At 40.4% G+C, this 22,849-nt stretch overlaps 1 protein-coding gene across 2 annotated transcripts in view; it reads left to right on the top strand.

Moving 5' to 3' along the window:
• KCTD16 (potassium channel tetramerization domain containing 16) overlaps positions 1-22,849 on the top strand; it is a 232,877-nt gene that overhangs the window by 16,410 nt on the left and 193,618 nt on the right. The window contains exon 2 of one of the 2 annotated variants that reach the window (XM_023751992.1): positions 20,348-21,490. In XM_023751992.1, the coding sequence (XP_023607760.1) occupies positions 20,659-21,490 (832 nt within the window). In that variant the 5' untranslated portion in view covers positions 20,348-20,658. Of the gene's footprint in view, positions 1-20,299; positions 21,491-22,849 lie in introns of those variants that run through there. The other variant, XM_023751993.1, reaches the window with a different exon arrangement.

The following is a 22,849-nucleotide window of genomic DNA, read 5'->3' as shown; positions in this document are numbered from 1 at the left end:
ATCTTCAATTTCATTTGCACCTAAAGGATCACACTAATAATGTTTTTGGTTTATTGTGAAGAATAAATGATATAATGCTTAGCACAACAGTCACTATAGATGAGATAATAGTACCTATTATTGTATGTATTATCATTACTATTGACTGTTGAATGTCTTTCCTTACTGTAGTTCACCTACCAAAGTTTAAAGCCTTTTAAACTTAAACTACTAAAGAACACACATTTCTCCCACCTCTTTCCTTGTTCCCTTTGCCCTCCCCTGCAACATGATAAATGATATCCTTCTCACCTACTTTATTTTTCACACTTGTACTTATCATCATCTAACATCGGATATGCTTATTTGTTTATTTCTAGAACATGAACTCCATGAAGGTAGGGACTTTGGCTATTTTTGGGTTCACTGTTGTATCCCTAATACCTAGAATGGTTCTTGGAACATAGAATGTGCTCAACAAATATTTGTTGAATAAATGAATGAATGGACACATACTGCAATACTCATAAAGCATCCCTACTCTCTGTTGTAGGGGAGCCTCAGTGATTGCCACTCAAGGTTTGCATTAAATGTATGCATTCCTTTACTTTGCCAAATGGTCATAAAGCAGATTTCTCCTTTATTTCCCTTTGTTCTATGATTGGGGCAGGGGAAAAAATATTTTCCAAAAGTGCTGTAATACTGAAATGATTAGAACTTCAATGTCAAAGCCACACCCTTCAGTAGGGCTATTGATGGAAATCATTGAGTGGTAGGTCCCTTCTCTGAGAAGTGAGAAAGGTGATAGCTGGGGGAAGGGTGGGTGAGCTTTCTATTATCTTGTAGAAGTGGCTGCTCAAAAGCTTTCAGTAACTACTCATTGTTTAAAATTTAAGTTTCAACTCCTCAGCAACTCCCCCACTCTTCCTTCACAGTGCATTTGGCTCCAGCCAAATTGTCAACTGAATTTTTTCCATCTCCACAGAAGCTTAGCTTCTATTTTTCAAGATTCTACTGTTTGTCAAGGTACAATTACAACATTGTCTAGTCAGGCTATTTTCCCTAACTTCTCTGCTATTCCTCTACCTTAAACTCTGAGGACAGCCAGTTGAGGTCTTTAAATATGTTTACCTCTCTTTTAGGGATGCTCTCCAGCCTTTCTCTGCATAGAGCTTTCTCAAGAGTTTCCTGTTAAATTGTCTTGAGGGCTAGGGCTGTTTCCTTCTGTTTTTCTATATATACCAAGCATTCAGCAAATGTTTCTGAGTAAGTCTCTGGGTGTATAGCTGTATATTTATTTTTCTAGTGATACAAAATACCTTTAGGGTCCGTCTGATGAAAATATGTTAAATATAGAGCATTTTGCTCATATGGTCAGTACAGGTGAATTTCTTTCACCATCCATTCTATAGAAGAGAAAAACAATAACTAATGTAAACATAGAGCTGGGCTTGTATTTCTTGAGACCACAGTGAGAAGGGTTCTTTTTCTCACAACGGTTGGCAGGACATATCTGGGTGGTATATCAAAGGGAACTTATTACTAACTTTGTTTGAGGGAGGGGGGTTGAGACTTAACAAGTGAAAAGAAAAAAGCAATGAAACTAAATTCACTTCCTACTCCTGCATAAATGAACAAGGATACTCTGCATAAAGCTCTGTTTTTCTCTTTCAGGGCATCCAGTGCATGTAAGAGACTGTGATAACACTGCCCCCTTCTGTTACTCTTGATTATTAATACCGGTGATTCTCAAGTCTGGTTTGATGATCCTGACATGAATTTTCTATTTCCAAGAAATGCTTGCTTAAGACAGAAAAACAAGCAATCATGTATTTATTATATATTTATTCAATGTGATTTTATTCTATCAAGGTCGCCATTTTTATAGTTAACTTGACTGGTAAATTTTGTTGTGAAATATTAGTTCAATTGCATTATAATTGGATATTATATTTCAGGAAATGGGTAAAGTCAAGGATCATAACAAAATTAACCAATTTTTTATTTATGTATGTCTAAGTAGTTACTTAATTTCTTCTAGTTACTAGAACTTCCCTTGGATGTTAAAGCATCAACCAGTGGGTTGATGCATTGTGGCTTTTTCATTTAGGACAGAACCTCTCAGATTGGGAGCAGTTAAAGAACCATGAATGGTGGTTCTTCACATATCAAAAGCCAGTGCCACTTTCTGTGAATAGCACTGTCTGTGAAATGACTTATCTCAGAACTTTTGAACAGCTTTGTTATTCTTTTCTCCTTTTCTGTATGTATCTTTAAAGAAGTTGTGGCCACATAGCATAGGGCTTTGAATCTATACATAACAGGGGAGCCAATTAACATATCTGGGCAAAGGATGGCATCCTTAGAAGGCTGACATTATCAGTTTTGTGTTGAATGAACTGAGATGAAAAGCAGGAGGGAGAACATTAGCAGATTCCAATAGTAATACTATCACTAGTACCTCCACAATGCACTCAAAATCCTCACCATTTTTTTTTCTCATTGATCTTCCCTTAACCCTAGTCTGAGCCCCCAGCATCTTTCTCTTGGATCCCTATAATGTTATGTTCCCTGGTTGCCCTACAACCAGTCTTGCTCTCCTACAATTCATTCTCCCCCCAGCAGACAAAGTCAACTTTAAAAAACAAGTAAATTAGAGCATATCACTTAACATTAAGTGTATTATTGACTTCCCTTTACACTTTAGAATGAAATTTACATTCCTACCCCAGTGCATGAGGCCCCACGCAGTTTGGACTCTGTCTGCTTCTCAGACCTACACTCCCACGTCTGCTCATTGGCTTTTTTGGTTCCTTGAATAAGCCAAGTTTAGTCTGACCCCAGACATCTGAGCCTTTGTTCTTGCTATTCATCTACCTAGAACATTCTGCTCCCAGAATTTCACGTGGCTGGCTTCTTGCTTCAGCTTACATATCCCTTCCTCAAAGAGTCCCAACCTGTCATACCTCATCTTCTCTTTGTCTCCCCAACCCCATCTAGTTCTATTTTTATTCATAGCCCATGTCACTATTTAAAATTCTTTAAAATCTGTGTTCCTTGCCTAGAATGAAAGTTGCAAGAGGGCAAGAACCTTGTATACCTTGTTCATCTCTGGGTCTCCAATATATAGAGCTTATATCTGGCTAATGGCAAATGCTTGGTAATTACTTGTTACATATATAAATCTGGGTAAAAGGTATAAAGAACAAGAGTAGGACAAATATAAATGGAAGAGAAGAGATACCTGAACAAATTATTGTAGATATGGAGTGGATTGATTTAATTATTAGATATCAGGAGCTAATGGGATATCAGGAGCCAATGGAAAGGGAGAAGTCAAATGATGGGTTCTTACTTAGACAGTAGAAAAATGTCAGTGATGCCATTAATTCAGAGAAAAGTTAGTGGAATATAATGGATGGGAGTGGCCAATGTATATTTGACTTTGGACTTGAGTGACTTGAGTGTGAGATGTTGGTAGGTCCATGTGAAGATGCCTAACAGGTATATAGAAATCAGAAAGAGGCCAAGGCCAAACATTTAGATATTGGAGTCATTTTCATAATGGTTACATTGAGACTGAATCAGGTCAACAAGGGACAGCATGTAGAGAGGGAAAGAGAGAACTTTTAAAAAGTGCAGATTTTTGCCCATTCTTGTGTACTAAAAGCCATGCTGGAATAAGTGATATTTAACAAATGAGGAGCAAGGGCTAAAGCTTCATGGGGCCAGAGATGATAACATGACAATTTGGCAAGTAGAGAGTGTGTTATACAGACCAGGCATATTGTAACACTGCCATATGGTACTCTTTGATCTGCCCAGAACATCTCTCAGTGGGAAGCTCTGCATCTCAAAGGGAATCTATGTAACTTCTCTGCTTCCTTCCCATAATCTGTAAGGGGTCCAGAGTGAGGATTGGCTAAGGTTAATGATGAAGCTCTGCCCTTTGATTTAGGGAATAATCTAAAGTGGTTTTGGAAAAAATGCATTACAAAAGCTACATTTCACCCTGCCAGCATGGCTCAGTGGTTGAGCATTGACCTATGAACTGGGAGGTCACAGTTCGATTCCTGGTCAGGTCAGGGCACATGCCCAGGTTGCGGGCTCGATCCCCAGTGGGGGACGTGCAGGAGGCAGCCAATCAATGATTCTCTCTCATCATTGATGTTTCTCTCTCTCCCTCTCCCTTCCTCTCTAAAATCAATAAAAAAATATTATATATATAACAGCCCTAGCCGTTTTGGCTCAGTAGATAGAGTGTTAGCCTGTGAACCAAAGAGTCCCAGGTTTGATTCTGGTCAAGGGCACATACCTTGGTTGCAGGCTCCTCCCCGGCCCAGGCCCTGAGCAAGGTGCATGCAGGAGGCAACCAATCAATGTGTTTCTCTCACATTGATGTTTCTCTCTGTTTTTCCCTCTCTCTTCCACTCTTTCTAAAAAAGATCAATGGAAAAATATTCTCAGGTGAGGATTAACCAAAAACAAAACAACAACAACCCCCCCCCCCAAAACAACAACAACAACCCAAAACAAAACAAAAAGCTACATTTGTTGAACACTCACTGTGGGCTTAGTGATGAACTAAACATTCAATATGTATTCTCTTATTAGTTCTCACCAAATTTCTGTAAAGAACTATAATTATTACCTGTTTTGCAGATGAGAAATGGTGCAGTGAATGAAGTGAAGTGAAGTGAAGTGAAGTGAAGTGAAGTGAAGTGAAGTGAAGTGAAGTGAAGTGAATAAAGTAACTTTCCCAGATGGTAAATGATGGAGTTGGGATTCAGCCCCGAACTGCCCATCCCAAAGTGTACACTTTGCTCCATGATGCCCTAATGCTTCCCTACACAGGTAATAATCATTTCTGGTACTTAAATTTTGTTTCAGTATTTCAGTGTATGTTTCTTTCCCTTTCCATTTCAATGTTGTGGATATGATGTTAATAAATCAGGCAAACTTTATTAGTAATAATGAAGAGTGACTACAATTACTCATAAAGTTGTCCTTTTGTGCTGAATAAAAGTAACTGGTTCTTTTAGTAGTGCTCCTCTGTGTCACACAATTGCCTTAAAGAGCTGCTATTACTTTCAGAAAGTCAACTTCCCTAAATCTCCAGGATATCCTTAATTTCAGGACTCTTAGGGCATCTGAAATAGAACTAGTTTTGGATCCTCTTCCACATCCACCCCCAGCCTTAAATTACAGGCATACCCCTTTTATTGTGGGAATTTGTTCCTGGAAATGATCATATTAGCTAAATTGGTGCTATAAGGATTATTACACCATGATACCTGGGAGATATGCTACTGATGTCATACTTTGACAATTGTCTTTCTTTCTCTTCCAGTCTTCTGAAGTTGTGATATGCCTCTGGCCGTACATTTCTTCTATTTATTCTTCATACTGTTGTTGGTCAATCTTTCTGGGCTGCAGCGAGTTTTATGCTGACCTTCCAGTAAAGGATTTCTACCAGGCAACCAGAATCTGCCGTTATGGGTTTCTCTCTCCTGGAGGGTTAGCAGCTATTGCAGTGAATGGTGTTTGTTGTCATCCAGGATCTTCCTTGATCTTTTGTAGAATCCGCAGCATTACAATTGATTAGCCATCTTGAACCAACATGTTCACTGGCACACAAGTAATGGCAGAAAGAGGAACCTGGTTGAATAAATTAATGATTGGGATGGGCCACACAAATGGCTCTTAGTCCTCATTGGCTGAGAGCCAAATATAAATGAGCTACACGAACTAGTACTGCAATGGGCTTACATTTATATAGACCTATAAAATATTTCTGAAGCCAATAGAACTCTAATGAGTCAGCTCATTTTGGGGCAGTTCTAAATGAACTCTAAGTAAGTGCCTGACTTTATGTCCAGTAAATGTGTGGTGATGCATGGTGGCACTTTCTTTGATCCTTCAATAATTTATTAATGGGAACTTTGTGCTAGGCATGATGTTCCTTCAACTTTTAAAATAATGATGTCATTTTGGTTAGCTCCATGCCTCTCTCATAAAATGTTTTCCACTTCTCTCTCTCTCTCTCTCTCTCTCTCTCTCTCTCTTCATTTATTTAAAAAAAATGTTAAATCTTTATTGTTGACATTATTGCAGATAGCCCTCTTTTTTCCCCCCATTGCCCCCCTCCACCGGGTTCCCGCCCTGCCCCAGGCTTTTGCAGCCCTATTGTCTGTGTCCATAGGTAATGCATATATGATCTTTGTTTAATCTCTTCCTGCCTCCCCACCCCCTTCCCTCTGACAATCATCAGTCTGTTCCATTTCCATGCCTCTGATTCTATTTTATTTACCCGTTTATTCTGTTCATTAGATTTCTTATTTGTTTATTTTGATTTTTAGACTCAATTGTTGATAGGTGTGTATTTGTTGCCACTTTGTTGTTCATATTTTTTATCTTTTTCTTCTTCTTCCTCTTCTTAAAGAATACCCTTCAACATTTCATATAATACTGGTTTGGTGGTGATGAACTCCTTGAGCTTTTTCTTGTCTGAAGCTCTTTATCTGACCTTCAATTCTAAATGATAACTTTGCTGGGTAGAGTAATCTTGGTTGTAGGTCCTTGCTATTCATCACTTTGAATATTTCTTGCCGCTCCCTTCTAGCCTGCATAGTTTCTGTTGAGAAATCAGCTGACAGTCATATGGGCATTCCCTTGTAGATAACTAACTGCTTTTCTCTTGCTGCTTTTAAGATTTTCTCTTTGTCTTTAGCCCTTGGCATTTAAATTATGATGTGTCTTGGTGTGGTCCTCTTTGGGTTCCTCTTGGTTGGTAATTTCTGTGCTTCCTGGACTTGTAAGTCTATTTCTTTCACCAGGTAGGGAAAGTTTTCTGTCATTATTTCTTCAAATAGGTTTTCAATATCTTGCTCTCTCTCTTCTTCTGGCATCCCCATAATGCGAATGTTGGTACACTTTAAGTTGTCCCAGAGGCTCCTTACACTATCTTTATATTTTTGGATTCTTTTTTTTTTAATGGTTAACATGGTAAATTTAATTTCGTTATGTATATTTTACCGCACTTTTTAAAAAAATCAAGATTATGCAAAGTTAAACAGCACATCTTTTTTTGGCACATTTTATTCCTAGGATTTAAAGAACAAAGACTAACTTAAAAGGTGGTCAAGTGACACTAATTACCAACATTAACATGACTAAATTTAGGTGGCATCCATGGAAGACACAATCTTTATAGCATGCATCTTGAAATTTTGAGGTGGTAAACCTTGAAAATGTGAGAACAAAAGGACTGAGTTGAGAAATATTTACATGTGATAACCAAGAAATGCTTAGCACAATGAGGTAGCAGTGATAAATTTGGGGAAAGAGGAATATGAAGTAAAATAATCTGTCCTTTTGTTCTCATATTTTTGGATTCTTTTTTCTCTTCTGGTTGAGTATTTTTTGCTTCCTCATATTTCAAATTGTTGATTAGAGTCTCAGAATCCTCTACTCTACTGTTCAGTCCCTGTATAGTATTCTTTATTTCAGTCAGTGTATGCTTAATTTCTGATTGGTCCTTTTCCATTTTTTTTTGGCACTCTCACTAAGATCCTTGAAAATCTCACTAAGTCCCTTGGAGGTTTCTAGAAGATTCTCAAGTAACCTTATAACTGTGGTTTTGAAATCTTACATTTAATAGTTTGCTTTCTTCTATTTCTTTCATTTGTGACATGTTTCTTTTTTTTTAAATATATTTTATTGATTTTTTTACAGAGAGGAAGGGATAGGGATAGAGAGTTAGAAATATCGATGAGAGAGAAACATTGATCAGCTGCCTCTTGCACACCCCGCACTGGGGATGTGCCCGCAACCAAGGTACATGCCCCTGACCGGAATCGAACCTGGGACCCTTGAGCCCGCAGGCCGACGCTCTATCCACTGAGCCAAACTGGTCAGGGCTGTGACATGTTTCTTTGTCTCCACATTTTGGCTGTTTGCCTGTGTTTGTTTCTATGTATTGGGTAGAGCTTCTATGTCTCCTTGAGTTGGTAGAGTGGCCTTGCGTAGTAGGTGTCCTATAGGGCACAGTGGCTCAGCCTCCCCAGTCACCTGAGCTGGGCACTCTAGGTGTACCCCTTTGTGAGCACAGTCTTGTTGTAGTTGAGACTTGATTGCTGTTGGTTTCACTGGGAGGAATTGACCTCCTGGCCAATTGGCTGTGAGGATCAGCTGCAACTACAGTGGGAGAGCTGCTGTGCAGAAGACACCCCTATGGAGCAGGACTTGCTTCAGTGGGGCTTTGGTGCTCACTGAGTCTGCCCCTTGAGTGTGTCACTTATGGATGTGTAGAATTATAATCTGGTAAGGTCTGACACTGGCCACTGGGTACACTGGCTCTTGGGTCTCCAGGGAGGTGCAAAGTCAGCCACTGCCTGGGTCCACCTAGCAGGAGCTACAGAGAGATCTGAAGATTCCTCCTCTTTGTATCGGGTTTGGAAGTGCCCAGGTGAGGCCCAGCTATGAAGCAAGGCAGGCTGGTGCTGGTGCCAGGTCTTGGGCCTTTTATTGATAGGTTTGGGGATTCCCTGACTCAGCTGCAGCTTGTTTGATTTTAGCCTGAGCAAGGACAGGCCGTTCATATGCAAAAGCCTCTGCACACAGGTTGGGTGGGGTTGTAAATTGGATGAGGCGGGGTCTTAGGGAATCACCAGGCCAGAACAAACAGAAACGGCTGCCAGTCAGCCCTGTGACCTGGGAGGTCCCAACATAGGAACAATGATCTCTGCCAGCACCTCCATCTGGGAGAAAGCCGACCCTGAGTTCCTGCCCTGATGCCAGACAATCCAGTTCCTCCTCATATGTGTCTGTGACCCCAAAAGGCTCGCCCTGGTTTTGGAGCTCAGAGGAAGTGGGACCTTGTAAGTTCAGTTCGTGCACCAGCCCTGTAAGAGGAAGAGCTGGGTCTCCAGCAGCCTCTATATCACTGAGCCCCAATCCACACTGGTTTTTACAGCCCATAGTTATGAGAACTTCTCTTCCCAGCTCTGGAAACCTGGACCAGGCTTGTTCCTCACAGGCGGCCTCTGCAGAGATGATCTCCCTCCATTCCGTGCCTCTACACCTCCTACCAGTCTCAGTGTGCTTTCTTCTTTACTTCTCTATTTGTAGGACTTCCATTCAGCAAGCTTTCTGGCGGTTCTGGATGATGGCTATTCTGTATTTTAGTTGTAATTTTGATGTAGTTGTGGGAGGGGGTGAGTACAGGCAGTTACCTATGCCACCATCTTGGTTCCTCTCCTATTTCCACTTCTCTTAGCAACAGTCACCACTTTCTTCTGTGCATCACTTACCTAGTCCCAGTGTGGACACAGAGTGAGTATTTTCCTCTGTTCTGCTTGCTGGATTATCAACTTGTTGAGGGTAGGTCTCCTGTCTGATTAAACATTGTATTCTCTACAGTTAACATAGTTCTTTATACAAATAGATTTGTAAATATTTGAGTAAATGAATAGGAGACATGGAACAGAAGAGGTGTTTTAAAGGAGCTCAAAGCTTCTTTATTGGGCTCCAGCAACCTTAGTTGTTGTTAGTAATTGGGAAAGGACTCCGTGACCTGATGAGCCAGTGACTCTGCAGGTGAACTTCTAGGAGGGAGATTTTATTCTTGTGAAGCACTGATGTTCACCACATGGACTTCATTGGTCACATTCAGTGGGTAGTGACTTTATCTTTCTTTCCTTCTACTTATAGGCATAAATGTCCTTGGGCAAAATGGCAGTAAAAATTTAGAGTGCACATAAGAAATCCATCACTTTTCCATCCTTATCTAATTTTTTGTCTTGATTTCATTTAATATTCTATCCAAGGGTAATCTTAGCCTCTGTGTCCAGTATAATGGCACTTTAACAACATAGATGTATGTAATTACCCTCAAGATCTCATTTAAGTATATGAAAAATTCCAGGGGCTGGTCAAGAGATACAAGATTGAATCCTGTTTCTATCAGATACATACATTTTTTTTTTGGGGGGGGTCATAGTTTCCCTAATGAATAGCAATCAGGTTTATTAGGAAGATATGAGACACTGGTTCCATTTCAGACAATTGCCTGATATCCTTTGGCAGCCACTGAATCACACATTGTAATTGCGAGATGTGCTTGAGGCTCAGATCATTGTCTATAAAGGTAACATGCAATTTCCTTGGCAGAAGCTGTGCAAATCTGCATTATACAGCAAAAGAATGATGTTTCCAAGTCACATTTGAATTGTGTGCATTGGCCCCTTAAATCTGTGCCCTGCAGGTGTGTCTGGTCAATCATTACCAGGCTTTCCAACCCCACACCCCACTCCACACACACTTTTTGGAAAGGATGCAGAGTGACTGATGCATAAAATTGCTGGATTAGAATTGCCTGGTGCCTTGGCAAGATATTTTTTAAGTAACTAATATTTTCTTCAACATCTAAGAACTTAAAAAACCCCCACCAAAACCACCTAGGGTTTTATTGTTCCTAGAGAGTCTTATCCCAAAGAGGTTTATTTCTAAGAACTTCTAAACTCTGGAACATAAAACATATAAATTAATTACTCATCCTTTTGGATTGATTCATAAAGGGCCAATTCTGTGATACTGTGATTATAAACTTTTTCTTTTGCATCTTTGAAATCATTCTCCTATTTGGAACCACCATTTCAGGAGACAAGAAAATTAGACATGCCACATGAGATCCGACTCTTCCTATATCCAGTTAAAATTTCTTGATATCCTTGTCCCAACTGGTAGCTTGTTTGTTTGTTCATTCACTCATTCATTCATCCACTTTTTTGTTCTAACAACCCTTTGACAATACTTATGGAGTACTTTCTCTGGGCCAGGCACTGAACTAGAATTGGGGATATAGTGGTGATCTATGCTAGGAATGTGTTGTTACTCTGGTTCTGTGTGGTGCTAAATCCAAATATTGGGGACCTATCGAGGAAATTTAATAAATGGAACTATATTGCTGAATAAGGTTCATGTAGTTACAAGGGGCTTTGAGATTAGACAGGCTGGGTTAATTACAACAGTAATTAACTTGTTGTTAATTACTTAACCTTTTGGACGATCTTTTATTCTCCCCACAATGCCAGCAGTTGAGGATTGTTGTGGGAATTAAAAGAGATAATGTATATGAAAATGTCTGGCAGAATTAGTTTCATTTGTTAACTTTATTAATTTGTTTGACCACAGACACAGACATGGGTGTTTTAAGAAACGGGTGTCAGTGAAATATGAAACTTTTTTATTCCTTACTCTTTCAAGGATGTTCCTTTAAAGCAGTGGTTCTCGACCTTCTGGCCCTTTAAATACAGTTCCTTATGTTGTGACCCAACCATAAAATTATTTTCGTTGCTACTTCATGACTGTAATATTGCTACTGTTATGAATCGTAACGTAAATATCTGATATGCAGGATGGTCTTAGGCGACCCCTGTGAAAGGGTCGTTCGACCGCCAAAGGGGTCGCGACCCACAGGTTGAGAACCGCTGCTTTAAAGGGTCTTTCATTTTTCCATCCCAGTTAGACTCCACACTGGGTACCTGAATGACATCTCTGCAGCGGTGAGTTAAGAAAGGCTGATTTTTGCAGTTAGTTCATTTCTTGGGGACCTGACCAAATGAAAAGGTCCCAGCCAGCAAGAAGAACTCCATGTTTTGAGAATAAACTGAAATCAGCTACCATGTATTCTTGACCAACAGCACATTCTGACATGACCCTGCCAGTTTCTTAGCATATTGTTTTCTTGGGCCATTCTGAGGATACTCTCTTGCTCCTGCAATTAAATTCAACAAACATTTATTGAGCTCTTTCCAGATGCCAGAACCTGTACTATCTGAGATGCTAAATTGAGTGAAAAACAATTCCTGTTCCATGGATTTCTTGCAAATAACTCCAAAGGCAAGGGAAAAAGGTATTTGAATACCAGATATTCAGAGCATAACTGAAATTTCCAGCTTTGACTTCTTGAGTCCGCTCGTAAAGCAGTTCAGTTTTGTCCCTTGAGCTAAGTCTTTCCACTTGTTATCTGGTCTTTGCCCTTCTCTCTCCTGCTGTTCCTCATGTACAGATGCCATGGATAAGATTCATCTCAACCTACAAGTATGGCATGTCTGGAATTAGTTGTGAAAAATGTCTCTGTAATCACTACACCAAGTGATTATGCTGAATCACTGCAAAATGATGTGAAATATTTTGAATGAGCCTGTTCATTCACTTTCTTCCACTCATCTTTGAAAGGTATAGGTAGCATCTAAGGCAAAAGAATATGTTTTTAAATGAACTAATTATCTATCTCCAAGGACAAATGTGCTCAGTGTTCCCAGTATCCCTTTCCTTCCCCCTATTTCCCTCCCAGAAGGGAGAAGCAGACTTTCAGAAAAAGGACATCTCATCACCAGCATGAATGAGTTATGTGGTATCTGCCCTTACATCCACTCATTCACAAAACCCCATGAGAATGGGCTGAGAGTAGAGGAAGAGGGATAGAGGAGGTGATCGAGCCAAACATAAATATAATCACATTGCCCATTACTTACTGAACATGTGCTGTGGGCCAAGCACTTCCACAGAGCATTATTGCTAATCCTTATATCAATCCAGCAAAGTGGATATTTTTATTTCTAATAGTATCTATATGAGGCGACAATCCTCAGAGAGATAAAGAGATTAGCTCGTGATCATACAGCTGGTAGGTACCTCTTTCAAACCCTGCTCTGCCTGATTCTAAAACCTGCTCCTTTTCATTAGAACCAGGATTTTAAAACTCTATTTCCTGCAAGTAGCTTCTGGGGGTTCAATCAATTCCATTTATACATACAACTATTTGGGGAAAAATCAAAATGCACTCTACAGACCACTGACATATTATTACAAATTTTGACTGAATTTTTAAAAATAAATGAGTATTTTTGAACTTAACACCTAAGCTTATTCTGATTTGATACTGCTTGCATATTTTGGAATGATGACAAAGATGTCATTTGAAAAATGGTTTTTCTAGGTAGGAGATAAAAGAGTGACAATTACAGGCCTACAAGTTACACTACTCCTTTACCAAGAGACATATTACATAATCTTTAGCAAACATAATGAGGACTATCCCAACATGTACAATACAGTGTACATAACAGCATCATCCTATATAATAAAACCTTACTATGCTAATGTCCAGTCGGCCATTCAACCAATCAAAGTGTAACATGCTAATGATATGCTAAGGCTGCTCAACCGCTCACTATGACGTGCACTGACCACCAGGGAGCAGTTGACTGGTCAACCAGTCACTATGACGTGCACTGACCACCAGGGGGCAGATGCTCCGACTGGTAGGTTAGCTTGCTGCTGGGGTCCAGCTGATCGGGACTGAGTGAGACAGGCTGGACATGCCCTGGACCCCTCCTGTGGTACATCCCCAGCCCTGATCATCCACCGGTGAGGTCCCTCAGCCTGGCCTGCGCCCTCTTGCAATCCGTTTTGAGGGATGACCCTCCCCCCCCCCCCCTAGTCCATGAATTTTGTGCACCGGCCCTCTAGTGTGGTGAATAATACAACGTGGTTAGCAGGCTGCTAGCAGAGCATCTGTAAGGGGAAGCAGGGTATCTCTCTTCTTTTTTATAACCATTCTTGAAATATTGCATTGTATTTGCTGGAACCAACTGTTTGATAGTTGAGCAACTGCATTCCATTTTTTTCCTTATTGGAAATTTATTTTAAGAAATAGAGTCTGGCCCTGGCAGGGCGGCTCAGTTTGTTGGAGCTTCATCCCATATATCAAAAGGTTGTGTTTCAATTCCCAGTCCCAGCCAGGGCACATACCTAGGTTGTGGGATCAATCTCCTATCAGGGCGCATATGGAAGCCAACTGATCGATATTTCTATCTCACACTGACATTTCTCTCTCTCTCTCTAAAAAAAAAAATCAATAAAACATATTCTCAGGTGAGTTAAAAAAAAAAGAAATGCAGTCTGTATTTCTATTGATTAGGTTTCATACTGACGAGGATCAGTTTCAAAACACATACAGAGTATGGCAAAAGCACGTTTACAGTTGTGAGTACATAAAACACAAAGTTTATTCTTATATTATTAATTATTAATTTGTATTTTCCATATGAACAACTGTAAACCTACTTTTGCCCCACTCTGTATGTGCAAGTTGGCTTTACTCAACTTCACCACCAAATTGTGCACTCCTGGCTTTGACCACTTGTTCTAGAAAAGTATCCTTGTTTTGAAGAGAAACCTATAAGGTGATCTCACATCTGTGCCTACTACAGAAATATATATCCCCCCCCCACACACACACACAACACATACAACACACACACACAAAACATATTAGACCCTATGAAATAGTAATGTCCTACCTGAAGAGCAGTACTTTCTTTTTAGATCAGCATACAAAATTTGTAAAGCTCAGATTTCAAAAAGGACATTTCACTTGAAAGAACTTAATTCTGCAGACTTCCGTTCAGAGGCACTATGATGACATGAACAGCTTTAGGTATTATTTGTATTTTATGAGAGTAGAGTTTATGAGTATTTTTAGGAAGAGACTGTAGAAAAATGACTAAACCGAACTTTTTCTATTGTCTCAAACATTTAGGTGGATCTGAGGCTGCAGTGGGTGACCTCGAAGTGTCTCTTCTCTTCCAACTTTAAGATTACACAAGTCAAATTCAAATTCTTCCTTGTAAGGCTTTATGTAACAAGATCTCTGTTTGCTGCCTTTCTTTTCTGTTCTTACCTAACAGATTACTTCCTAGTAATTTGTCTCTGAAGTATGTCTAGTACGTCTCTGAAGATTTGACAGCTGTATTTTATTTTTGTTTTGCCACCAGTCACAGTGTCATTAGATGGGGAGACAACTTCATTTTATAGTTATGGAAGCAGAGACCACCTGAGGTGAAGTGGTTTGTCCAAATCATATGTGAACTGTGTAGGACTAATAGCTGAATACAGCAGCAGGCATCTTTCTGCAAATAAGAGGCAGTGCTCAGAAATCTAGAAGTTTTTCATCGTTGTCTTCCACTGGTAGGATTTTGAGTATCAGTGTATGTGTGTTTGTGAGTGTTTGAGTTCAGAGATTATATAGAATTCAACATTTTAAATACCTAGCACTGTGCTGGACATAACACAAGTACTTCATAAAGCCGTGTGGAATGAGCAAAAGGATACCAGAAATGTAGTCTTGTCTGGCAGAAGACAGTGGCATTTTCATTATTAACCATTGTGGAATTGATTATTCTGTTTCTCATTTGGCCACCTCGTCTCCCTTCCAAAGCCTGAAACACCTCCATTATTAACAAATACATCTATGATAAGCAATGATCTTTAACTCAAGCTGCATGTGGGAAGAGGAAAGATTTTGAAAGTAGAACCTAATTTCAATCTTTGAGCATCTTTGGTAACTTGTTCATGCTTCTACTTGAGTCTAACAGCAAAAAACTACTACTGCTCTCATGTATACTACTATTTATGAAGCGTTCACCTAGAGCCAGGGGATGTGCTCGAGGGTCTTACATGCATCACAGTATTTAATCTGCACAAAACATCTGGAAGTCAGGTCTTATTACCTGCACTTTACCCTGGCTCAGAGACACTGAGTCTCCTGTCCAATGTCACACAGCCAGTCAGGCAGAGTTGGAAGAGGGATAATGACTGTTTTAAGTGCTCACTGGCCAGCCTTCCATCAACAGTAGCTATTATGATAATGCAGGAGTCCTTGGGGCCCCCAGTACAATGAGTGCACAGCATCTTAGTATGAGTAAGCTTATGAAATCAATTCCCTCCTTCCCTCATAAAAAAGACAGGCAGCCTAAAAGCTATCTCTGCTCGAGGGAAGAGGAAACTTAAAGATGGGTTGGGGTGAAAATGTGGGAAGTGATCACATTGTTCCAAAATTAAAATTGTCCTTTTGAGAATGTACTCTTCAACATTCCGCTATGCGGGTGTGTGCCCGTGGGGAACAGGAAACAGGCTAAGACACACTTTATGAATTCCACAATTTACCCATGGTGTGTCTTGATGTGCTATATAGGCTTGACTATTACTAAGAACAGAATGAAACATTCTTTCTTGCTCTGCCCTTAAGAGAAATCTGTTGCCGTATGTTCAACCTTTGGGCCAGTGTGGCATCCCTCAATGTTTCAGCAGAGAGCTGCCAGAAGAGAATCATTACACCAGCAGTGTGATCTGCTGACACGAAGGACAGGAATACACTTACAGCCTAGACTTGGCTTCTTGCCTCTTGTTAAGGCACCCAACAGCTTCAAGGCTTACTGACAACGTCCCTGAGACACGCTCGCTTACTCCAGCACTATTCAAATCTCTCTCTATGTTATATTGCTTTGTTTCCTTCAAGCCTATTTTTTTAAGTCTCGCCTTTCATTTGTTTATCTCCCAGACAGTAAGGAACAAGAAAACGTACAGAGCAGAGGATGTTAACCAATCTTGAACCAAATCCCTGGTCTCTCAAAAAGGTGGAAGAGAGGCCCGGGCATTCTTAATTTCTTGAGGCTTCAAGTAGATTAAAAAGTAAGTATGCATAGCCCTAACTGGTTTGGCTCAGTGAATAGAGCATCAGCCTGCAGAATGAAGGGTCTCAGATTCCATTCCAGTCAAGGGCACATGCCCAGGTTGCATGCAGGCTTGATCCCCAGTAGGGGGCATGCAGGAGGCAACTAATCAATGATTCTCTCTCATCATTGATGTTTCTATCTCTCCCTCTCCCTTCCTGTCTGAAATCAATAAAAAAAAATATTTTTAAGAAGTAAGTATGCCTAAAGGGGGCTAGCAAAATAATTGTTTATTTTTTTCACAATTTACTTTAATAAATGAACATTTTAGCACAAAATAATATAAAGCAATAGTGTGGAAAGAATAGGATATACAGTGTTTCTTAAAACATACCAGTTCAGGTTGTGTGGTCCAACCATGGGTCAGAAGGTTAAAGTTGTCTGGTGAATGTTTTCTTTTTTCAATCCTTAGAGTGTGTCTCTGAGTGTATGTGTAATCTAATTTCAAAGAGACGACTCATTGTAGAAGTTTGCAGATTGCTAGGGATGTGAGTGCCCGGCCCTGTGGCTCCCTGGTTCTTCTCTTTACAGCTCCTCCCCAGACATGGAATACAAACCTTTATGCTTTTGTGTTCATTTTCTAGATTTCATAAGACTCTCCAAGCAGTCCATTCTCTAAAAGGTTAAGAACTAGTCTCAAAGCACAGCCTAATCTATGAAACCCAGATCAATGATCAGAGCTCCTCATTTTGGAAATTCAGAATACTCTTTTTAATGTAAATTTTTTTAGCCTTGCAATTTAACTTAATGTGAAAAAGTCTTTCAAGTAACTTGCTGTTTTCTGTTTTTAAATGTGTAGCAATTTTGAGCTTATTATTGTTTTTAACTTGCCTCTTCTCTATTGCTATTCTAGTATATGGAAGGTTAAAAACAAGATATTGATCAGAATGAATGGTCTAAACCCCACCCTGTTACTCCAAGGCTGTGTATTCCTGTGGGAATGTTTTCTCTCTGATCCTCAATTTCTCTAAAATGAGATGGTGATTTTTATTTCTCAAGTTCCTTTTAGCTTTAAAAAGCTATGGTTTTTCTCACTCCTATTCTTCACTTCCTCTCAAAATGTCCCCAGGATATTTTAATATCCAGTCTCCAAAGCTGTTGTCATGGTATACTGGCCTTCTCTGTTAGAGATAAAACATTTGTTTACTTTTAACTACAACCAAACCCAATACTTAATAGGCATGGACTCACACTTATTTTTCTCTTGACCTGGTGGCAACTAAATGTTCATTTTGTCATTATGGTGAACAGTGTGTTTCCAATACTCAAGCCACTACAAAAACTTTAAAATAAAGAAAAAAAAAATCTAACTTTTGGCTCTGTTAAATTGCCAGATACAGATCTGCACTGATAGCTTAGGGACAGTAGATGGCGATATAAGTTCATCAAATAATAAACATTTCCTTGATTGGTCCAGCCATAAGAACCAAATGATTGAGGCCAGAACAGATTAATACAGTAGTTAAGAAACAACATCAAATATACTCAGGTGTTGGAGTGTTAGCTAAGACTTAGAATGTGTTTAGTAACCTGATAGTTATGGAAAGAAAAGATTGTTAAGCTAGTAATTAATTTATGCTACTGCTAAGTCTATCTTCAAGCTAAATCTTGAGGAAAATTTGGCAATAAACACATGCGTCCCATAAATTGTATCTAAATTATACTCTCCATTTTTGGTTTTTTAATAGCAATTGTTGGGATGGAGTGTGGCTCACATATATTATTCATAGATGAAGTACTATATTCTTATTAAGAATGTGAGTCCTAAGACACTGGTGTTTTAAAGGGGAAATGGCAGACTTACTGTAAACTGTTGGCCGGGCCATTATTGACTGGCAGGATCAACTGGAAGCACTATGTTAGTGGATTATGTTGCCCTGGAAATGCCTTCCTGAAACTCTAATGATGCACTTAAGGGAGTCCTTTGGGACAGGAGTAAACTGTCTCTTAGTGGGCGTGTCTTCCATCAGGGACCTCCTGGGATGAGTGGGGCACACCCAAGGAGATGCTCAGCAAGGAAGCAGCCCCAGAGAAAGGTTGCAGGTTACAATTTCTCACAGGTAAGCTAAGATGATACTTACTGGTGTAAACTGTGGGCTTTCTGAGGGTGTCCGTGCTTCTGCTTCATGTATTTTTTTGAAAAGGGATTAATTCCAGAGAGACTGTAAATATTTATTTACCTATTTATTTATTGGTGGATTGGCAGAGGGATGGAACAAGAGGAGAAAAAAGAGGAGGATGTTTAAGAGAACATGGTTTAATGTACCTTTGGTTTAAAAAACACAACACATACTTTATACCAGTAGTTAGAACCTTGGGGTCATTTGTTGTGCTTTTTTTTTTTTTTAAGCAAGCTTTAAGGGAAAATTTGCCCTTCAGCTGAAATTCAGTGCCTGTGCAAAAGGTTTGTTTGTATATTTGTCAAGTGAAAATTTCACTTGCGTTTATCTCTCCACAGGTTTGGGGGGTTGTTTCTGGGGGATGGTGGTGGCAGTAGAGGTCAAAAGAGAAGAAAAGGCTAAGCGACGGCCCTGGAAACTCCAGACTTCCAGACTGGGCAGGGAGGGAAGTGGCCGCGCGGCGTCCCCGCCCCAAGCCCTGAGCGAGCGCCCCGGAGTCCCTTGCCCAAGGCAAGCGCACTGTGTCCCTGTGCCATCCCGGCGACCTGTCACCGAGGAGGACGTGACTCGCGCTGCCTCCGCTTTCTCCAAGCCATATTCCTTTAAGATGATGTAATAGTCATTTCCCTGGATGGTTTCTTGCCTGCACTGCTGAAACAACAGCAGCCCAACTGCACTGGGAACTGTGGAACCGCCCAGCTCCGCCGCCCGCCTGAGAAGCAGGAGTCCAGACCCGCTGGCTTCTCTGCGCTTTGAAGGTGCCGGATCCCACCGGCTCCTGCCGGCTTCGCCAGCTCAGCTCGCACCTGCTCCCCACGGCTCCCAAGGGCTCCCAAAGGCTCCCACCTAGCTAGGAGCATGGGAGCCTGTTCGCCCTTGCCGGCAGGTGGGGTGGCTACCTGGGACCCCAGCAGGGCACCTCCGTTTTTCTGCTGCTGGGCTTTCTGAAAAGCTTTTAAGTCCTGATACCTCTTGCAACTCTTCTGTTTTAAGGATTCTTGCTGAAGGTTTGATCCCCCCCCACCCCCTGGAGACGCTTTGGTTGAATATTTTTCTCTGCTTCTTCAAGCCAGTCACCTCTCATCACCGTTTAACTTTTTGTGACTTGTTTTAACTTGAGATTGGAAATGAATATATACATACATACAAATATACATTTATATAAATATATATAATTTTTTTTCTAAGAGCACATCTCTCTGGCACTTTCCATTGATAGGCTCAGTGTGGCTGTGCATTCTGACTGCTTGGCTAATGGGTATTTATTCACAGGACTGAGTTTCCAGCACTCCCGAAGGTAAGTTCTGAGTCTTATTGATTTTACTGTCCAGATGGGGAAAAAAAAATCCCATCTTAGAAGCTTAAAATTGCATATTACTTTTTAAATGCAGAAATGCAAATAGAAATGTTTTTAATACTAATTGTTGGAGACAGAGGTGTATGGATAAACATATAGGCACAGAATAGCTTGAGAGAAGCTATTTCCTGGGAGAATGGCTAAAATCAGTAGTTCCAAGGCTGCTTATGTAAAATACTTCCTATCTCCCTTCCTCCCATTATCCCTCCCTCCCTCTACCTCCCTCTCCTCTCCCCCCCCCTCTCCATCAGCTCTCTCTCTTTCTGACTCATGCTGGGTTTGAGGAAATAATTTTCTTTCTTTTCCTTTAGACAGATCTCTGAGTAACTGGGGACTTAACCTGCCTTGTCTACTGAACCTGGGGGAAGATCGAATGGAGATGAGTTGATTATATTCCATGAAGTCATAGCTCATCATCAGCCAGGGTTTCAACTATTTCACCTGTGGACTATTCTAAATTTTGCTTTCTTGGGGGAAAATACTGGGGTAAGAAGAGGTCGTTTCTAACAAGTTAGCATCCTTCTTTCTCCCTCCCTTTCAAGTTGATGTAAAGGATAAGGCTGTGACTCCTTTTGATTGCACCTTCAAATTAAAATAGGAGGAGGAGAACAAGAAAGGGACAATGGCTCTGAGTGGAAACTGTAGTCGTTATTATCCTCGAGAACAAGGGGCCACAGTTCCAAACTCCTTCCCTGAAGTCATGGAGCTGAATGTTGGGGGTCAAGTTTATTTCACTCGCCATTCTACATTAATAAGCATCCCTCATTCCCTCCTGTGGAAAATGTTTTCCCCAAAAAGAGACACAGCTAACGATCTAGCTAAGGACTCCAAGGGAAGGTTTTTCATTGACAGAGATGGATTCTTGTTCCGTTATATTCTGGACTATCTCAGGGATAGGCAGGTGGTCCTGCCTGATCACTTTCCAGAGAGAGGAAGACTGAAAAGGGAAGCTGAGTACTTCCAGCTCCCAGACTTGGTCAAACTCCTGACCCCCGATGAAATCAAGCAAAGCCCGGAGGAATTCTGCCATAGTGACTTCGAAGATGCCTCCCAAGGAAGTGACACGAGAATCTGCCCCGCTTCCTCACTGCTTCCTGCTGACCGCAAGTGGGGTTTTATTACTGTGGGTTACAGAGGGTCATGCACCATGGGCAGAGAGGGGCAGGCAGATGCCAAGTTTCGGAGAGTTCCCCGGATTTTGGTTTGTGGAAGGATTTCCTTGGCAAAGGAGGTCTTTGGAGAAACTTTGAATGAGAGCAGAGACCCTGACCGAGCCCCAGAAAGATACACCTCCAGATTTTATCTCAAATTCAAGCATCTGGAAAGGGCTTTTGATATGTTGTCAGAGTGTGGATTCCACATGGTGGCCTGTAACTCCTCAGTGACAGCATCTTTCCTCAACCAGTATACAGATGACAAGATCTGGTCAAGCTACACTGAATACGTCTTCTACCGTAAGTGCAAAGGGTTCTTTTTATTGTTCATGTGTATTGATTCCCTTTACAGATGTGTATGGTCTGCATGTTTTGTCAGTGTCGAAGCACTATTACTTTGGGATTTTTATTTTTTAACTTGAGGTATAGCTAGAGTATTAGAGTTTATAATTCAGCTCTCGTGTGTTACCTAAGGCAACTTTATCTGTTTTTCCAGTGAAGTCACAGAATATTCAAAGGCCTCAAAATTACAAGATGCAAATGATATTGGTATTATGTGGAATGAAAACAGACATATATATCTGTTTGCCAGATGTTGAATTGTAAAGTTGTGATGATTAGAACTTGGCTGTTGGTCCACGGAGGTTGGTAGACTCGAAGTGGGTGAAGTGCTGCTGTCTATTCTTTTATCTGAACTTTGGGATCTATAAAGCTAGTTGCTGAAGACTTGCTTTCATCAGGGGCTTTGAAAACACAAATGGATGTTTTACTGAATGATGTGGTTTTGGCTAGATGGCAGTATACACTGACGAAAGACTCCCTTTCTTACCCTCCTCCCAAGTCTAAAATTTTTTTTTATAGGCTTTATAAGTCTGCTATTTGATTCTTCAGTAATTTGTACCGAGACTTGAATTGCATTGCAAACTTAAGCTGAACTTCATTTAAGATCCACCTAGAAGGAGTTAGGTCCTTGAGAATTGTCAATCACATGCAAATATCTAGGCAGCTGAGGTGATAGAATTACTGACGTAAAAGGAAACCAGAGGGAAAAAGGAAAGGAAACTATTAAATTGAAGTTTTTGAACTCGGTTTCTTAGAGGTCAGTCCATTTGCCTAAATGACAACTTTCAATACAGATTGTTATGCGTTATGAAATAGCATTTTTTAAAGATAAATTGTAAGCCATTGACCGCTGAAAGTCTAGTGCTTGATTTAACTGCTGATATTCAACTGGCCTGGGAGTTGGGAAGTGAATTCCATAAGAAATATGTTTCCAGTGTTAACATTTGATTTCCTCCTTATTTAAAGGCAAACCCATACCTTTAGGAGGTTAAAATGTCCAAATATATTTGAACATAAAAGAACAAATGAATTTCTTGGACTCAGTTTTGCCTTTGGAGGTGGTGCTGGGAGCCTTGCTGAATTGCTGGTCAGTGGGAAGCCAAATTGTTCTGTACTGGGTTTTTAGAAGTCAAGTCCTATGTGTGTGTAGAAAGGACAGCCTGTGGAGAAGCGTGAAATCAGTGATCAGGTCTGTAGCATACTAATGTGTAATAACAAGCATGATTTGGTCCAGTAATGCTATCTATGGCACTTACCTATAATCTATATCTTCCTCTGTGCTGAAGCTCAGTTGCCAGATACCAGACATTGCTTTCT

Source organism: Myotis lucifugus, unplaced genomic scaffold (assembly GCF_000147115.1).
Source record: "Myotis lucifugus unplaced genomic scaffold, Myoluc2.0 scaffold_28, whole genome shotgun sequence".
In the NCBI taxonomy this organism is placed as follows: Eukaryota; Metazoa; Chordata; class Mammalia; order Chiroptera; family Vespertilionidae; genus Myotis; species Myotis lucifugus.
Note: the sequence above shows the minus strand (reverse complement) of the source record. Positions and strands in the feature narration are given on the sequence as shown.